The sequence below is a fragment of the Semicossyphus pulcher genome, unplaced genomic scaffold, assembly GCF_022749685.1.
Source record: "Semicossyphus pulcher isolate SPU_LCO1_2020_fin unplaced genomic scaffold, fSemPul1.0.p SCAF_18, whole genome shotgun sequence".
NCBI lineage: Eukaryota > Metazoa > Chordata > Actinopteri > Labriformes > Labridae > Semicossyphus > Semicossyphus pulcher.
The window spans coordinates 16,834,678-16,854,929 of record NW_027211691.1 but is presented as its reverse complement, the minus strand read 5'-3'; the positions used below and the strand labels follow the sequence as shown (position 1 = coordinate 16,854,929).

Genomic DNA, 20,252 nt, shown 5'->3' with positions numbered 1-20,252 from the left:
CGTTTTTTTGTGTATTTTACAAGCAATATTTCTTGTTTTAAAAATCATAGTTCTGCCTTCTGTTGCAAGGGCAGAGCTTGTAAATCACCCAAGTAAGCTTGGTAAGATTGGGCAAAGTGTTACCGTTGTTTTGTTGAGCATGAATATATTTGGGGCATTACTGCAGTTTTCTTTATAGAGGGAGATAACATCTTCGTTTCAGGGAATCTAGAAAGGACAGTGAAGGGGAAAGGCAGAGATTAGAGCTCGGATGCTGCAGCTGTATCCAAAAGGAGCCAATTACAGTGTAATGTGGGGGAATGCAGGCGGAGAGCTCCATGCTTTCAATAATGGAGGATTCACTCACTGCTGAGCTACACAAAGAATTCCTCCCCACGTATTTCATCTCACACAGGTGTCTCTTGTATAATGACTTTAAGTGGACATGGAAGTTTAAACAGACAGTGCCTGCAGTTGCAACACATTAATGGTTCTGTTCACGGCTCATAGAGATATAACAGAGAGTGAAGACACAGTGAAAGCTGTAGAAAACGATACATTTTGAGGGATGAAACCTATATTAAGCATTCTAACGACAGCTATTTATAACTATTAACTATGACAAGGAACACAGACAGTCAAATTGCTAACTAAAACAGCGCTGTTTACCTTTAAGTGTTGACTGTATACCTACTACATGTTAAGACATAGATACAAACGCTGGGTATGATCAGGGATGAGGTGATATTGACTGAATTTCTAAGCGTCTGTATCCTCTGCAGCCTCTTTGGGAGTTGTATATGGCTGAGAAGAGTGGTAGTCAAGTAGTAGGGCCAAGGAATTTGGGCTTGAACAGACGTCTGCGAGGGAATCCCCTGCATTTATCTGTAACATTTGGAGATGATTAAAGCTTAGGTGAAATGTTGGCAAACTCCCGACCAATAAAAAGAGTTAATGGGACATCTTCAATTGGCGCAAAAACACTGTAAGGCTATAAAACAGAAAGTCCATTTGCCTTTGATCAAATTCTAGAAGTAGTTCCATCGTAGGGGCCGCAGTTAAGCGCTTTCAGTGCTCAGCGTCCTCAGCACAAAAAGTGCTGTTTTTTGACGCTGCGCCCTCAGTTTAAAATAGTTCAACTTTTGGAACACCACTGCATTCGTCAATGTCGCTTCTCCCTCACCGACCAATCAAAATCAAGAAGGGGCGGGACTTCAGATATCAACTTTGTCAAAAGCAATGGTGGAGGTGAAGCTAAGGGCCTGTGTCCACTAACGGCATTTTTTGTGTCCACTGAGGCCTTTCGTTTTTTTGAGCTGCTGCTAACACCAGGACATGATTCCTTTGCATTGTTTTGATGTTTTCTTTGTAAAATTTCCTTGATTAAAAGCAATATTAATCATACAGAGCAATTCAAAACAGATTTATCGGTCACTACCAAGGGAAGCGGAAGTTCCGCCAGACATCTATCGTAACCTAGCAACAGTAAGCGCCGCTGAGAAGTGCTCTGAAATTGCTGCCAGCGCAAAAAACGCCATTAGTGGACACAGGCCCTAAAGTTTCCTTTTTGGGGTACTGAGGTGAAGAAATAAGGATCGGGTCATGGATCACTGAGCGAAAAAAACATCATACTAGTTGAGATGCAGATACTGAATAGTAATTTAGGTTTGTTTGAAAAATACATCATGGAAAGAAAACACCTGCTTGGTCCCGTTTGATAATATTTAATTGGCCTTTAATGTTTTGCTCGACCCATGTGCTGAGGCTCAGTCCTCGGTGCGGCGGCCCCGGGTTCAACTCCCACCCTTGGCCCTTGCCGCGTGCCTTCCCCACTCTCTCCCCCCTGCTGTTTCCAACACTGTCCACTGTCCTCTTAATATAAATAAAGTCAGAAACAGACAAAAAAAATCATCTTAAAAAAAAAAAAAAAAGAGGTATTTTAAACTTTGTCTTCATCTTTAGATTGAAAAGGCAATGTCTCAGCTAATTTAGGATGGAACCTAAAAAACATATGGCTCTTCTTATTACTATATAATGTTATTTATACAGCTGAATCTCTCAACGCCTTGCATCCACAGAGTGGATTGTGAGCTGAACTCCACTGTGAGTTCACATGAAGTGGATAAACATGAGGCGGGAGATGCCGAGCATATGAATGAGCACAGTGCACACACACAACGTACTCCTCACCGCAGGACGGATACACGTTGACAGTGAGTGACGAGGAGAATGCTGACATTGACGAGGCGCCGATGTGTCTGTGCGTCCGCACTTCCTGTCAACACGAGTATCTCCCTGTGGAAGATATCGGCTGTAGCATTGTTGGATGTATGTTTACTGATAGCGCAGGTTAGATTAAGATACACTATATTATGGATACATTGCGAGATAGACAAGACAGGAGATAGAAAAAAGGTAGAAGCACAAATCCTTATTGAGAGTCCGACAAGAGGCAAAACAAAATTATCATATGACAAAAACAATGCTAGATATGGAGACAGACAGCACACACACACTAATTATAAGGATATACAGGCATGGCAAGGAAAGCAGTGCTGTTCAACAACAACATTCCCAGTAGAGTCATATTCCACCTGTTGAGGTCAAGATGCAAAAAAAAAAGACTCCTGTAAATTAGTTGCTGGTGAATTTGTGATAAGTAATGAGTCGACCAGTGTTTGCCCTGCAGTGAACACCAGGTCGGTGAGGGCATCATAGTCGGCGTACGAGCAGACTGAAAATAAGAGCAGTGGCAGCAGAGCGGCCTCAGGACTTGTTTTGACAGATCTGGCTCTTTGCTCTTTGACAGGTTTAAAGCTCTTCCTGGTCGGGGGGGAAAGAATCCTTTATCTGGAGAGGGGTAAGGTAGGCCCCCGGAGTCAGGAGCGTTCCATTTCCCTGCTCCCATAATGCTCGGCTGATGACAAGCATGGCGTGTGCACCAGTCACACTGCAAGACGGAAAAGAAGAAAAAAAAAAAAACACATACACATACACGAGGGTGCGGGTTGGCTGTGTTGTCATAGCAACCCCCGTCCTACAGCTGTCAAGTGTTCATCAGTTTCCACAGCAACACCATAAGGCGGAGAGAGCGGACAATTATTTCAGACATAATACAGTTGAAAGGGTCGGACGGAAGCCTTATTAGGTCAAATTACCCAGCCGCAGAGGGGGTTTAGCAGAGGCGAAGCTCGTGGCCGTCGCAGTCAGAGAGCGTGGGATTTGCTCGCTGATTTGACCAAATTAGGCAGATATGATACTGAAAGCGACGCATTAGGAAGGAGATAACAGTCAACAGGGAATTAGTTTAATCTCCTGAGCTACGTGTAAAAAGAGTGCACAAACAGGGGTCACAAGACAGCAAGAGGAATGCTCTCTCACAGTCGGAAAACACTTATTTTTGGCTCAATCTGACTCTCACAGTTCAGAGTTCATTGGTATGTCAGGACCAGATCCCCCTTTTAAATCTCCATTCATTTTAATGATATTTAAAGGAGTAGTTCTCCCCTGGAAGAAGCCACTGTCAGTCAAAGCTGGTGTTCTCTGTAATCAATAGAAGCAATAATATTTGATATTGGCGCCATAGCTGTGGAGAAAGTTGTACAAACAGCTCGTGGTTTCGCTCATTCTACATTCCTACAACACCCAGCATGCATTGCGCCCCTCCCTCTGAACCATTTTCTGGTCAAGGACATTGATCGCTGCAGGCAGTGGCTCAGAGCGGTACAGAATCTGAGATACAACGAGAATATACCGGTGGATCGTCTAAGAAATCTTCAGGTCTGCAGTTTACATTTCAAACCTGACGATTTTGAACGGGAGGAGGCGGGCGTCCTAGATTGAGGAAGTGTAGTTTAGCAAGCTCCCTGGAGGTTTTCCAGGGCCCGTTGGAGAAGCGGATAGCGTCCTCCAAAGGCACACAGCCAAATCAAATTTTTTCCTACCATATTGGCATTAGCTCCCCATAATAGCATGATAGGACTGAGGTTGAAAATCGGCGAACTGGCCCTTTAATATTAATGATATTTAAGAGAGGAAAAAGCTGCCTTTTTTAATTACAGCCTTACAGAAAATAAAGTTATCGCAGAACTCGCCGTTTGTGCTCATGTGTCCTATTTAGTATGCATCAAAATCTGAGACCCATCACATGTTGTGACATTTAAATATAGCTGAAAGACTGACGGGTTGACCTAATACTGAAAACTGAGATGTTTTGGCTCCTACACCGCGGGCTGTCAGTTTCTGTTTTCCAGAGTTGTAACATGTCTATCCATCTAAATATGCAAAAACAACTGCAGTGGACATCTCGCTTAAACCAACAAGATGACAGGTTGGAGAATGAAGTGTTACAGCTCTAAAGCAGCCGACTTATCTCTGTTAAAACAAGCTTCTTTTATGTATCGTTTTCCTCCTCTGCTTCAATACTAATCATTAGCTACGTGTATAATAATGTGATATTGCTGGTTGGTTGCGTCATGTGCACACCTTTGTCTAACTGCGTCTTCAGTGTTGACTCTACATCCTGGTAGTTGCTCCTGTAAACAGATGTCAGAGATGTAAACAACTCAGGCCTCATTTCCAGCTCTGACACGCTAAGTGAAATATGTATGTGCAGCGTCCACATCAAGAGCAGTCCTGAAAAATAAGGAAATAAATAATTAAGTAGAAACTGAAAGATGAAAGGAGAAACTTCAGCGCCTCCCCAGCCCTTAAAAAAAAAAGTCCTTCCTTTGAGAAGTTAAGTGAGGGTTTCACGACCTTTTGCAACCGTGCCTGAGGCTGGAGGATGCAGCGCAGCGGGCGTTCTACTTTGTGACCTGACCCATGAGTCTCATTCTGAGTCGGAGGAGAACAGCTTTCTTGGCTTTAGAGCTTTGGGGGGGGGGGGCTTGTACGAAACTAACAATTTAGGAATTACACACAAGGGGAGCAGTGTCAGGAATTCCACCAACGCTGTGGTTTCCATCTCCTCACCTGCAGCTTGTTCTTTAATCAAACCCTCAGTATATATACTTTCACTTTCACTTGTTAGCTGCCAGATTGTCTTGTGTGTTTGCCAGGCTCTCAGGCATACCTTCACCTGGTTTTGCCTTGTTTTGACCCTGTTTGTGGATTTTGGATACCTGCCTGTTCCTCTTTGGATTTGTTCGCCTGGACTGATCTTCTGGTTTTGACTTTTCACTGCGAAGTCAAATCTTCTATCCGAGCTACTCTGACTGTCTCCTTGTTGTGCTTTAGGTTAAGATCTGCCAGCACCAGCAAACTTTAAAGACACTAAATTAGAGTCTGCAAACTAACTAGGCCTGCACTGTGTCTTTGGAATATCAGAAGATCTAACAATTTCAGAAATACTGGGTTGTATGAATCCAAATCCCATCACCCTTTCCTGCTTTAGAACATTTTGACAACACCCAACTAAATATTATATAATACATACCGATCAGCCATAACATTATGACCACCTGCCTCATATTGTGTAGGACCCCTTCTGCCGCCAAAACAACCCTGACCCGTCGAGGCACGGACTCCACTCGACCTCTGAAGGTGTGCTGAGGTATCTTGCAGCAGCAGATCCTTTAAGTCCTGCAAGGTGGGGCCTCCATGGATCGGACCTGTTTGTCCAGCACATCCCACAGATGCTCGATTGGATTGAGATCTGGGCAATTTGGAGGCCAAGTCAACACCTTAAACTTGTTGTGTTCCTCAAACCATTCCTGAACCATGTTTGCAGTGTGGCAGGGCGCATTATCCTGCTGAAAGAGGCCACTGCCATTCGGGAATATCATTTCCATGAAGGGGTGTTCTTAAGTAGGTGTCAAAGTAGCATCCACATGAATGGCAGGACCCAAGGTTTCCCAGCAGAACACTGTCCAAAGCATCACACACATCACACTTCCCATAGTGCACCCTGGTGCCATGTCTTTCACAGGTAAGCGACGCGTCGGCCATCCACATGAGGTGAAAGAAAACGTGAGTCATCAGACCAGGCCGTCTCCTTCCATCGCTCCGTGGTCCAGTTCTGATGCTCACATGCCAATAGTCGGTGTTTTCAGCAGTGGGCAGGGGTCAACATGGGCACCTGACCAGTCTATAGCTATAAAGCCCCATATGCACTGTATGTTCTGACACCTTTCTATCAGAACCAGCATTAACTTTAATTTGAGCTACAGCGGCTTTGGTAGGTCCTGACCACTGCAGACCGGGAACACCCCACAAGAGCTGCAGCTTTGGTGATGCTCTGACCCAGCCGTCTAACAATCACAATTTGACCCTTGTCAAAGTCGCTCACATCCTTACGCTTGACCATCCTTCCTGCTTTGAGGACAAAATGTTCACTTGCTGCCTAACATATCCCAACCACTGACAGGCGGCATTGTAACGAGATATTCAATGTTATTCACTCGACCTCCAAATGGCCAATAACGTATTTCTTAGGGAGAAATACATACTGCCATATTTTAAGATAATGTCAGAAATATGAGACTCAAAAACGAGCACCATATGCAACTGTAGAATCTTAACTCTTCCTTGGGTTATTAAAATCTTCATAGTCCCAGAAACCAAATGGTAGATGGAGCTCAAAATCAGCAACCAAATTTACATAACATAATATAAAAATAATATTATTGACAATGGCCGCATCCAAATATGCCAGACAATGGTTGCTAAAGATGTGCAGCTCTCAGAGGACTTTCATTGACTCATTATAGCCGCAATGAGAATCTGTTCTATCAAATATATCTCTGAATATTCTGTAGTTCAGCGCAAGCAAAAAGGCAAATAAATTGTGCTTCCATTTTACTCAAAGCTTGCCTGCCAGCCTGTGATGACTTTCACAGCGTTCTCCAAATCTCCATCATTTCAGTCGTACGTGACATAGCTGCACTTACACAATGAGTCAGCGACACAAGCAGAGAGCTGTCACTCAAAGGGGGTATGACATGAACAAAAAGCCGTATTCGTCTGTATGATATAACGCCTGTGTATGTGTGAAAGTCGCCTGTTTCGGGGGTGTTTCGGTGCCATGAATGCAAATGTACAAGTGAGAGAAACGGACGGGGAAATTTTAATGGCTCCCTTTCAGAAAATCTGGCTCTACATTTGGACAGCGTGAGACGGAGGCGGCCTTGAGGTCTTGGCATCTTCGGGCCGTCGATGCATTGCAGTGTGATTCTAATCAAAGTGACGAGGGCGCCGGGGTCGTGTGAGGATGAGCGTCGCATGGCACGGGGAAAATAACACCAGTCAGAGTGACAGCTGCACCATAATTTACAGCTCCACTCTGACACTCACCCGGATCAACCACTTATTGGTATACATAATTCATCGCCAAATGACGACATTAACATTGCCACTGTGGCGGCGGCTCAGGATGCCTTATGACACCCCTCTTGACTGCTCTTGAAGAACACAGATTATATTGTGGCTCCACTTAGGGAAAAAGGCGGCCCGAATTCAAAGCAGCTCCTGAGAGGGCATTGTGACTTTGTTCCTGCCTGCAGCTTCGGCTATCAATCTCTGTTATCGGTCTCGATGCTAAGGTATGGAGACGCGGACGAGGAAGGCTATACATAAGGCAAGATAGGGTGTTTCACTGGAGACACATAAGTATGCAGTTTTTGAGGATAGCCTCCATGCAACATACATTTAAAGTGTGCAATAGGATTAGAGGTACAGAGGTCAAGGTTTGACCTTTTTAAAAATGTGATTCAAAATGTTAAATTCATTCATTTTTTTCCGCAGATGAGGGAAGTATCAGGTATCTGTATTTTTCACAAGGCACAAATAAATTCTACTTTAATGCATTTTAGGGGAATTATTAAGTATTGTTATTTTGCATCATTGCATGCTGCCATCCAAACATCAAGACAGATTCCGACCTCAATGGATGGGGCAATATCAAGTAGAAAAGACGATTCCTTGCCATATCCATCAGAGGATATCATGCAAGATATACGTGACATAATAAAAGCTACGTAAAGGATGCATCAAGACAAAACAGACGAGAGAGCAAAATGTGAATGCAGTGCCCACATCCTACATGGATGAAAGTAGGGATGCATGATATTGGACTTTTTGCCGATATGCCGATATTTTCCAACCCTTTTTGACGGTTGCAGATTGTGATACCGATACATTAGGCACACGTTTTTTTCCCACCTAGTTGCAGAGAACATCAGGTCTCGCCTGTAGTTGAATTGATATCATGCCTCCTCTTATTGTCGTGGCCAAAAAACTGCCATACCGCAGACATCACGCGTCTGATCACTCACGTTTCTGAGCGCACCTGAATGCAGCATCCCCCCGAAACACGGCAGTGAGGGGGACATGCCCGGACTTGTTTACTGCACCTACTACGGAGACATCAGTGATCGCAGACGGACTCTTTTTATTATGTTTGCGTCCCATGAATATGTAAGTTAGTTTGCCTTAATGTTTATGTTACTATCTGTTAGTGTTGGCTGTGGCTGCGAGTGTATATTTGGCATGTTTGATGTTGTTAAGTCCGGTAAAATTTTAGCTAGTTATGAGTTGTGTACCGATAACGTGCCAATAATATCGTGCATCCCTTGATGAAAGTGAACAAGCAAACATTGGAGAGGATTTAGAGCAGCAAGACATTCCCCATCCAGCTGATTCGCACACATGAGCAGAGTAGTGTTCATTATTTTCAGTGTATTGTTTTTTGCTTGTATTTGAAGTTGGAATAATTTAGGATGAATAGTTCCCCTAATATGGTGTGATATTCATTAAGCTTTGCACAGAAGCTGTTTGCTTTTACACTGACTTCACTTCAGAGCCTGTACTTTTACACTTTTGTTCCAATAAAGAAGATACTTCAGTACTTGTCCTTTTTACCAGTCTATTTTTACTCAAGTATGTGTTCTTCTACTTGAGTAAAGTGTGCATATTTTTGCTACCTCTGGTTGTCTGACACTGCAGAGATATACATGAATCCACAAAGAAACGCGGAAAAAGGAAATCTACAGTTGCTTTACTTTTGACCTGAGCCGCTTCTCAAGTTGGTAACTGGACTGTAAACAATGCAGCGCACTGAAAAGGAAGTTTTGGGTTCATCGCTAACAGCTGGCTAAACCAGAATGCCCGACATGTTCACCGTTGTTCACCAGTGGGTTCCAAGATTGTCACAGGGCTGACACACAATGACACCAATGAAGCTAACGAGCATGTCTTTGGACTGTGGGAGGAAGCCGGAGTACCCGCAGAGAAGCCACACATGCACGGGAACAACATGCAAAAGAAAGGCCGAACCAGGTATACCTTCTGGCTGTGAGGCCTGGAGCAGTCTTAACAAGTTTAATTTCAATTAATTTATATGTGTTTAAGTGAGGCAGTTCCCTGTAATATGTGTGTAACGTAATCACAGTGAACAAGAGCCAAACATTCCTAAAAAGGTTATGAAACAATAAAGATTGAGCCTTGTGAATAAAGTAGAATTTGAATTAGAAGGAGGGATCAGAGGTTTATATTTAAAAAAAAATCAATGTTTGTCTTCGAGCTGATTGGAGTTCCTTAATGAGTTCAGCTACCTGGGTCAGTGGCTGACATAATGGCACCAAACAGCAGGCAGTCAGTGAGCAAGAAGTCTCCATCTGCCGCCTGGCCCAACAGCACCATCAGTCTGGTGAAGCCGTAGACGCAGGCCCTGGGATTGAGGACAAACAGACAGAAGGACACACAGTGAGGTCATCAGGGAGCGCCAGCCAGAGCAGACCCATCACTCATCCCTCTAACCACAGCAGGGCTTCCCCCAGAGTAGTCTGGGTAATGGGGCCAGACGCTACCAGCACATGAGTTGTCCCGTTTCCAGGCAGCGGATGCTTAGCGCAGGTGGACACACTGTTCTATATATTCAGTGTCTGTGTGTGTGTGGGGAGAGAACTCACTGAAAGACTGAAAAACATGGTAATTGTGACAGAAATAAAACCTGTGTTTTTATCAGCTCTGCTATAAAGCATCTAAAGTCTAAATCTCCCAGAATGCACCTCTCTATGTTCCCCCTCATAAAAATACTGCACACTATAACTTAAAATATGCTAACACGTCCATTCAGCATTCAACCCCGCAGTCCAGCTCCTCACTGCCAAAGGATGTGTGTTAAGTACTAATCCTGTTACTGTGAAGCATCCCATAATAATCAGGGTGCCAGCGTGTCCTCTGCGGCACCTTTCTGTCCATTGGCATGACTCTCTAACCGCGGTGACGGCACACGACCCGTCCCTAAGGCCCAGATTTAAAGAAGGGGGGCCCTCAGGTTTGGCAACTAAGCTTATTCATGTATCTTTAAGGGAGATTTGGAGTTATGGTAATGACGTTTAGAGAGAGTGTGTGTGTGTGAGAGAGAGAGACGGACTGAGAGAAGAAGAAGTGGATGTACTCTGTCAACTGAGTCAGTAAAGGCTCCCTCACTCCCATGACACTCTTTTCCCAAAGGGATAAGGCAGACGCACTAACAAGCGACAGGATTGGTCAGGTCTGCATTAAAGAATGTGCACGTGACCCAACATGTCAAACCCTGCCCTGCATCCCCCGGGGGAGAGTTTGACAAAGGGTGCTGCTGGGGAGGGACTAACGTGTGGAAGAAAGGAGGAAAGGGAAGAGACAATATTTAACACTGGGTTTCAGCTTTTTGTAAAAGCACATTAGATCCACGTTATTTCTAGAGGGCAAAAACCTTTTGACTCAGTACACTATAAAATAATATGACAGTATAAACAGCAATAGAGTCCACATTATGAGGTACCATGTACAGTCTAATACAGTCAGACGACAGCCTGAAATCTATCTTTACAAGGTCATAATTATCAATTTTTAGATATGTGTTAATTATATTATATGTTCATTATAATGTCTTAGTTAAAGGGGATGTTGCACAGGACTACATTATAGTGAGATGTATTTCTAGTCTTTTAAGTGGGTAGAATACTGTCTTCCCTATAATGCAGTCAAAAACAACACCATTATAACGTCACTCACTATGACCTCAGTATAAAACATTCAAGTTAATAAATACATCAATAATGTCAACAACAAAAAATACACACACATATCGACATCATCATTTGTAGAGCAATCAGCAGTCCTAAATGAAGCTTTAAAACATAATAAATAAAACTTTTAAATAAATGGTGTTAAAATAAATAATTCAACCGTTCATGAGTCTGATGGATGTGAGCACAAAGCTTGACGTGGCTCTCTTTGTCCTGAAGGTGAGTGATGTGTATCTCAGGCCTGAGGGGAGGTGGCTGTGTAGTGTGTGTGTGTGGTGTCTCAGGCTATCTGTAATAGTCATAAAGGTAGACTTTATGGTAGAACGGCTGCATTGGATTATACAGGTGTACCTGTGGCCACTGGGTGTATATAACTAGGGTTGAAAAACGCCTTGTATCTCCAAAAAGTCAGGAAAAAAATCGAATAATATATTCTTTTTAAAGTTTTCATTAAAGCAAGCACAGTTTATTTTTTTCCTGCTGAAAGGGAAGATTAGAGTTATTACAGGAAGATAACAAATCTGGATTTATGTGCTTTTCACACCGCCTCTGTGTGCTGCAAATTAGTGACTCAGTATTAACTTGTTTCCTCTGAAGTCAGACAGCGCCATCTAGCTTTGTGATGGCGGAACAGCATCGCTGTGTACCAATTCATCCACATACTTATATGAAGTAGGTTTTGATTATTAAGTGTGTTTATGCTGCAATAATTAACTAACAATCTGCTTTTTTCAAAGCCTGTGACCATGTAGGATAAGTAGATGTAACATAATAGAAAGCGCAAAGGTGTGCTCAGTTCCAGGGTCTTCCTATTGTGCATGCTGGCTCACTGTCAGAGCTCACTGGCATCACTTAAAATAGAGCAATGATGAGTGTTATTGGTTACAGCTGTGCCCGTCCTGTTACGACACAAAGGCCCATTGTGCCACAGTGAAGCTACTCTCAACAGTTGGCAGCTGCAGATGTGATCACACAGCACCTGAAAGAGCTCCATTTTTGTAAAGACAGTTTAATTCATAGTTAAAAGTGTTAATTACACTGATTTTAGGTACTTTATAGTATCTGAAAAAAGTAGTAAGACCGTTCCTATTTGGTAAATAATGTGAAAAGTGAGCACAGAATATGAAATGTACAAATAGTATCATATAAATGTAACTTTTTACAAGAATAAGAACACTACTTTTACCACCTCTAATTGTGATAGCATCGCCTATACAGGAAATGCAGCTAATTTTGTGTCCATTATGTATTCACATACATTGATGAGAGAGTGGGGATGACACGCGGCAAAGGGCCGAGGGTTCGGAGTCGAACCTAAGGCCCCTGCATTGCTAACTGTAGCCTCTGTATATGGGACGCACGACATAAACGCTGAGCTACACCGGCGCCCTACACACAATTATTTTCAATTGTTTGTTCATATGATTCAAATTTCTAGATTATTAGGCGTGGCAAAAGAAAAATCCTTGACTAAACCTGGTATGTGTTTTGTTGTAGTCAATAAAACAAACCTCATGCTACTTCACAAACAATTTATGGATATGATTATGCACAGTGGAGCTATATGTTTCCATGTTTTATTATCTGGTATCCAGTTTTCCAGTGCCTCAGCTGTTCAGTTACTCCTGTGCACAATAACACGTGTGTGTTAGACAAAAAAGAAAGGCTTACCCGATGGTCACACAGCTGATCATGGTGCCCAAGAAAGCAAAAGTCAGAATGGATGCAAGATTATCAGTGAACCGTTTCTAGAACAGAAATTAAGCAAAATTAGAAACACAAAAAAGGCCAATAACTCAATACAGGTATTTAAATTGTACGCAACAAAAAGCAGCATCTGCTGTAAGGCAGTGCTTTTTCAGTCTGATCAACACTAATGTAAAAGGCACAGTCCTTTGATGGTCTTTCTCCCCGTCTCCGAGGCATGTCAGTGCAGCAGTCTCACCTGATTAAGGGAGTAAGCTCCATGGAAGATGATGGCTGGCAGGAACAGATTGAAGAGGACCTCGGGATCAAAGGTCTCCTGTAAAGAGACAGAGCTGTTGTGTTGGTGAGTGACAGTTGCTCCGTGGGGAGCAGGAGGACTACCGTTTACTGAATGTGACTGACTGACAGACAGAGACTACACACACATATACACACACACACATCGTTCACTTTAGCAGCTGTGCTTTGGCAGACAGGCAACAGTTTGTTTTTTTCTCTTTGGATCACAATGTCACAGTAGTCTCAAGGTACCACGACAACCTTATCTCACGTCTCTTTCAGAATGAAAAAAACTGTTGCGTGTCTTGTCAAAAGGAAAAATGGGCTTGTGTGTGCTCCTGGCTTATGAGCTAATGTTCAGACTTTGCTGATTCCTCCCACGCATAAGGAGAACTACAGATACTAGCCAACTGCAGAGAGTTAGAGAAATCTAGACACAAAAATCATAAATAGACAGCTTGAAAACCATGTTAACCATGTTAGATACTAATGTACAAGGAAAATGAAATGAGATTACATATACACCCTTTTAACATATTGCATGACAGTCATGAAGCCAGTGACAAGGACATGGAAAGCATATTAATGGCTTTCATCAATGCAGCATCTTTGGACATGGAGAAATGTATCTTTACAACCAGAGATCAGATAAGAAAGATCAAATAAGATCCTCCGTACACTGGGCACCAGTTTAGCTCAACGGTTAAGCATGCACCCCATCAATAGAGGCTCAGTCCTGGATGCAGTGGCCCCAGGCTCGACTCCGACCTCTCTTCCCACATTTCAGACTCTATCAAGCGTTCTGTCCAATAGAGGCAAAGGCAAAATCTAAAAGAAATTCTTCCATGCACATAAACACAATATGTAATACATAATTTCAGTCTAGCCTGAGATCATAGTTATTTTATGGCTGCGTTAAGTACTATTCTGTTATTTCTCCATAGCAGACCATTGTTATGAAGAACAGACCGTTGCAAGGGATTAGGCTCTAATCACACAATCCGGAGGACTAACTGTAATCATATCAATTGGCCGAAAGAAGTCCGGTAAATTTGACGTCAGTCTGTTTACAGAGGGAAAAAAGAAAAGAGACGAAAACAGCGTAGAGAAAGCAATAATGGATAAAAGATGCAAAAACTGAAGGCTACGACAGAAGACGGCACATGAAGTTAGTTACATAATAACAATGAGAGTATAAACAGCTAGCGTAGCTCATTTTAATGTGAGTAAAAACAGCTTAGCTCATTTTAATGTGAGTAAAAACAGCTAGGTTAGCTCATTTTAATGTGAGTAATGACAGCTAGCTTAGCTCATTTTAATGGAGTAATGACAGCTAGCTTAGCTCATTTCAATGGAGTAATGACAGCTAGCTTAGCTCATTTTAATGTGAGTAAAAACAGCTAGCTTAGCTCATTTTAATGTGAGTTTAAAACAGCTAGCTAAGGTAATTTTAATGTGAGTAAAAACAGCTAGCTTAGCTCATTTCAATGGAGTAATGACAGCTAGCTTAGCTCATTTTAATGTGAGTAAAAACAGCTAGCTTAGCTCATTTTAATGTGAGTTTAAAACAGCTAGCTTAGCTCATTTTAATGTGAGTAAAAGCAGCTAGGTTAGCTTATTTTAAGAACGCTACAGATTTAATCGTTGCTATGGACGCAGCTCTCAATGGGGTTCCATTCTGCAAGAACAACCTGCTCACTATACATGATCCCTTACTTATTTAATTTAACACATGAAATGTAAAACCTTAAATGTGTAATGGCCTTGGTTTTGAAGTAAATTATTTTCTTGAAGATAATAAAAAAGCATTGCAATTAAGTAAAAAAAAACAACCATGTTATTAAGTGTTTAAATGTTATATTATAGTTAGGAAATGCTTTGAACCTGCATTAGATGTTGCATTACATAACCATAGATCCCTTGGTTGCCTATAATATAATTCCTGTGCACTGCATCACATTAGCATTTAGCCAAAGTGCAGTGACTCAGACTTCCACAGCTGATTAAAGCAAAGCATAACACAAAGTGAGACGTCTAACTGCTCGTGTCAGTCCTCACCACAGAGGCTCCCAGCATTCATTAGAAAAGGAATAAGCAAGTATAGCTGCACATGTTCAAACAACAAATGGATTAACATTAAATAGAACCCAAACAGCTAATCACAACAATCTGAAGTACCTCCAACACAGACAGCAAACAGTGTGAGGGATTTTTTTTTTTTAATATACAGCGCACGTTCTGTCTGTTATTCAGCCGAGCCAATATAGTGCAATACTAGCTGCACAGAAAGGTAGCCTTTCATGTGCTTCATCCTTGAATCTTTTTTATGTCTATTGTGGGTACGTTCTGAGGATCAAACGGCAGTGATATTGAATTCAGATCAAAATAATGCTACTTTTTCCACCATTCCTACATCCCACATGGTCTCATTACATTGCTAAGAATTACATTCAGATGTAATAATGTTCCAGTCCGAGACGCGAGATGTGGAGATGATGCAGGCTGAAATCGAGCCGCGGTCAAAAACCTTTAAGAGAGGTCTTGTTTGGGTTTTAAAAGTAGACGAAGAGTTTAAGCAGCATCAATATTTTGGATTCTTACAAATAGGCCTGCCTCTGTACTGCTCTAGTTCAATGATGAATAGCATTTATGTAAACATTTAAACGTATGTTTGAGTGGATTGTGTTATATTGCATTTCTTTAACTACTTTTTCTGCTGCTGAAAAGCCCCTATATAGTTTGGAGAGCCGGCATGCTTTCTCACTAACTCACACTTGAAATGGTTGCTAGAGCTACAAATTGCTTCTATCTTTCTGCTGCTATCGCCCCGTTCAATATAAATGACTTTTTCGCAGCTGCAATTACCCACACTGCACAATATATATGTATTTCTTCATCTGTGCAGGCTGTGCATGACATATTTAAAAGTGCATAACAGAGACAAATCCAGACAGTGTAATAAATAAATTATGCATATGCGTGGGGTTGTATTCTAAGGGCCACCTGCACCACACTGTCAAAGATGGAGGTGTGCTGTATACACTAATTGCCTCTTCAGCCAAGCAGCACTAAATTTAATCAGACCACAAACTTTAATGCCTTACTCCCCGGTGGCACATAATGGACTCAGTAATGCAATGAAATCCTTATCTCTCCCTGCTAGGTCCCCATATGTATCAGACTTAATGGCGGAAAGGCTACACAGAATGGGCGGACCCATGTAATGGCCTTTGAGGTAGCCTCTGCTGGTTCACTAATGAGACCCCGGCATTCATAGGGGCCAAAGAGTCCAAGCCATTAGTGGGGAGATACACTTGGCCTGGATGATTTGCAAGGTTCATGGTTCACTTGCTCTCTTACTCTGAGGTCAAAACATTGCTTTGGGATTAGGAAATGCACGTTCAAATATGCGTATTCCACTTGCCATGCATGTTGGGCATCATGTGGTGAATCCCTGAATCATTGGTAGGTTTCTTTGATAGGACAAATACCTGTAATAGCAGCTTGAGCAACATATGTATGTAGAGAGCAAGAAAACAGAGCTCAACCAGAGGCCCATATCTTGGCTTAGGCTCTTCTACTGAGGAGTGATATCAGAGTCTTTATCATACTCCTTTTTAACAATCAATTGCTGTGAGTGGTTTGCAGAGCTCTGGCTTTTTAGTTGTAACACTGTTTCTGTCTGACGCACAGAGACAGACAGCCTTTATTGTAAGTGTTAAAGGTTGTCTGTCTCTATTTGTCAGGCCTGTGATTGACTGGCGACCAGTCAAGGGTGTACCCCACCTCTCGCCCAATGACAGCTAGGATAGGCTCCAGCTCCCCTGCGACCCTGAACAGGATAAGAGCTATAGATAATGGAGGGATGGATATTATATAGGTTATTTCAAGCTTTAAGCTAAATAAAATGACTTTAAATCTCGTTATTGTTAAAAAAAATGTTTCCCAATTCAACAAGTGCTCTAACTAAACTTCTGTTCATATGAGCAGGGTTCCCTAAACCAATCGATCAGTATCAAATCATATGCAGCAGTGCATCTCTACACTAACACTAAGAAAATATCATTAATAAACATTATGCACAAAATTGTATCACAGGCTGAGCTGCATTAATCTCACATCTTTCCTGCAGTGCAACAATCTAGTGACAATATCTGTTCTTATACTGTCTTTGTGTATCTAGTATCTCTTTTTGTGAATTCTGATAATATTGTGTTTTCTTATTGTAATTCCACAGTTTACGTTGGCATGAAAATGTTAGTACAAAGCTTTATTTGTTCATTGATCAGCGCTGTTCTGCAGCTTTGACTACTCTACTACAGTCTTTGTATATACCTGCTTATTGGTTACTGTGTTCTGTTGTCTTGTAATTTCCTCTTGTTCGCACAGCAAACTGTTATCTTCCCCATCTGTTCCTTAATAAATCCCTAATTCAGGTTAAATTGCTCTCCAGCCCACTTTCTCTCTGTACCACAGCTCTCTTGCTTCCTTAATAGCAAACAGACCGTGAAAGTAATTTAGAGGAAAAACCAATAACTAAGAACCATTAGAGGAGGAGACTGTTGATGTAAATACCCAGCATGCACAAGGGACAAATTGTAGATGTGATCAAAGTAAGGTAATAAAGTGAAATATTCCAGAAAAATGTAATAATAGACAAAAAGAAAACATCCTGTTAGTGTCAGTTTGTATTCACAGGCTCCCTCTGCAATATTGATTATGCAGCACTTTTAAAGCAAATGTTTTCAAGAGTAACTATGACGGGTCACACATGCTGTAAATAGCCACAGAAAGATTCACTTATACAGTATAACATGTTTTTGTAGTACAGGTCAAATTATATTGAAACAATTACCATTTGAGGGGTTGAGACCGATGGGCATCTTCGGTAGACTTTCCCAGCGTGACTAAAACAGGGAATGTGTGATGTGTAGTTGATTGTGAAGATGTGAGGAGTGCTGTTAAGACCAACACAACTGCAAATAGTCTCCATGTTGACTATTTGTTCTCCTGAATCAGATGACATGAATCTCACTGCCAGCCCGACAAGCAAACCTGCATAAAGTAGAAATATATCTTACATTTATGAAAACATTACAAAATGTCATAAATCATAATGCACTATAATCCTAATATTATGACAAGACTTGCGCAATAAAGACACAAACATGCCAAATAAATATATATATATAAAACGTATCAATATTACATGTTTTTATAGTGATGAAACACTGGTGAAACTCCAAACTGTTAAATATTGAATGAATCAAGTATAATGCTGGATGGTGAGCCCTTAATAGTTTATGGTATCTGGAGCTACCTGGGAATTTATGTACCTATTTGGTGTAATGATCATATATTAAATTAAATTAAATGGTAAAATCCAACATATCACATTATATAGCATAACAACCTACGACATGACAATTCTATCATACCACATGTTTCATGTATTTTAGCTGTTAGCAATTACCTGAGCTAGCTCACATCATACATATTGGTCGTCGTGTTAATTAATTGTACTCAGATAGAGTTAGTATATCGCTTCTACTGCCAATAAAAATGGTAAATAAAGCAAAATTAGATGATATGGCCAAAATTCTAAATTTGAGACTAATGTGTACTTTATTTTGTTAAGATTTTTTTAACCTGCGAGTTCCGGAAGTGTTGCTAAATAACGGCTTCTGTACTTACCATAAAACATTGCACCTCCAGTTTCATGTACAAGTGTATATTTAAACTGTTTTAGCTTCCACACACTGAGAATCGTTAAAAGTGCCAAGCCAACTGCAGCGAGTAATAATGCTGCATTGTCTTGTCTGTGTCTCATAGCTCCCGTCATCTTCAAAGCTCAGGTAAAACTTTAAGGAAACAAACTTGTGATTCAAATTCAGCAGCAGCAGCTGCAACATCCGCATCAGCAACACTGTGGGCCCGTGCTGCCTTCACGTTCTCCTCGAAAATCTCTCTTTGGTTTTCCCGGTAACTTTTCCAGGTCCAGCTAAAAGCTAGGAAAACACAGGAAAACACAGAATACATTACACACTGGTTACAAAATACAATTATTTATATATATATGTATATATATATCTATATACATATGTATAAAAATAATGTCTTTAAGAGTGGCAACTTTACCAATTCCTCCAGAGCTGGAACTGGTAGTGTGTAGTACTACATCTGATGTTTGAGAAAACCAAGATGATTTCATTTTGTTAGGCAACAAGCCAAAAATAAAATTTTAACATGCGTGTTATTTTAACAGTGTGGTGTGCAGTCATAATCATTCACTTGCACTACATCATTTAGGTTGCTTAAATAATATTGCCCTATCATCATGACAAACAACTTGAAGTCTCTGAATCTGTAATCAAAAGACACAAGGTTGTTTTTGTTGTATACAATTTGCATAATGCCTGTCTTCAGTAAAGGTAGTTCACAGGCAGTGAAAGATACTTGGAATATCGGCTGGTCATTGTTGTTTTTGTCCAAAACAAAATGTCTGCGGGATCTCCCAAAGTACTTGAACGCACCAATCATTCGTTGTCAGGCACACATGTTCCAGTAGATGGCGGTGAATACAAACTAATGCACGTGAAGCGCCTATGAGCCGGGACATTGAATCTCTATTGCTCACTGTCCCTAAGCTCTAAGTGAATCAGTCATGGGCCTTAATTAGAAGTAAATCAATTAATTGGTCGTTTGCTTCAAGGCTAATCAATTGTTTTGAACAAAAAAGGAAGGTCTACAGAAGTGTAAATATGCTTGGATATACAGTAAAGTATGTCGCTGGCTGTTTATCCTATTTCCTATGCGTTCTATTTCAAGTTCAGTTGCTGATAAATAGACAGCCTTAACCTATACATTTAATTCCTTATGTTGTCGATGGGTTACGATGGGTTGTTTTTCTCATATATGAAGATGCTGTCGCCTCACCCGCAGATTAAATATTTATAGTCTGTTGTCTCCTTTGTCTAAATTGCGTTATTTTTTTTACATGATCTCTTGACACAGCCACTATGATTCTGGACCTGTTCTGACCACAATACTCAATGGCACTCACAACAGCAGTTCAATATTATTACAGCATTCGTATGGCATTTTGTACAGCATCTCTTTGTGTTCAAACCTTCTTTCACTTGCCATTTCCAGTCCAGCATTTATTTGGATACATTAAATTGCCCAGTAATCTAAGTTATACGTTCATTTTAAATGTTGTTTCTATTTTTCCGTTAACGGTTCAATATAGGCTGAGAAAAAATAGAAATCTTGGCA

At 41.2% G+C, this 20,252-nt stretch overlaps 1 protein-coding gene across 1 annotated transcript in view; it reads right to left on the bottom strand.

The window, feature by feature from the left end:
* LOC138595763 (sodium/hydrogen exchanger 9-like) overlaps positions 1 to 18,848 on the bottom strand; it is a 72,857-nt gene extending 54,009 nt beyond the window's left edge. The window contains exons 1-5 of the mRNA XM_069667175.1: positions 18,672 to 18,848; positions 17,833 to 18,032; positions 12,937 to 13,014; positions 12,663 to 12,739; positions 9,531 to 9,646 (exon numbers count right to left, since the gene is read on the bottom strand). Of these exons, the coding sequence (XP_069523276.1) occupies positions 9,531 to 9,646; positions 12,663 to 12,739; positions 12,937 to 13,014; positions 17,833 to 18,032; positions 18,672 to 18,819 (619 nt within the window). The 5' untranslated portion in view covers positions 18,820 to 18,848. The remainder of the gene's footprint in view (positions 1 to 9,530; positions 9,647 to 12,662; positions 12,740 to 12,936; positions 13,015 to 17,832; positions 18,033 to 18,671) is intronic.
* Between the last annotated feature and the right edge of the window lie 1,404 nt (positions 18,849 to 20,252).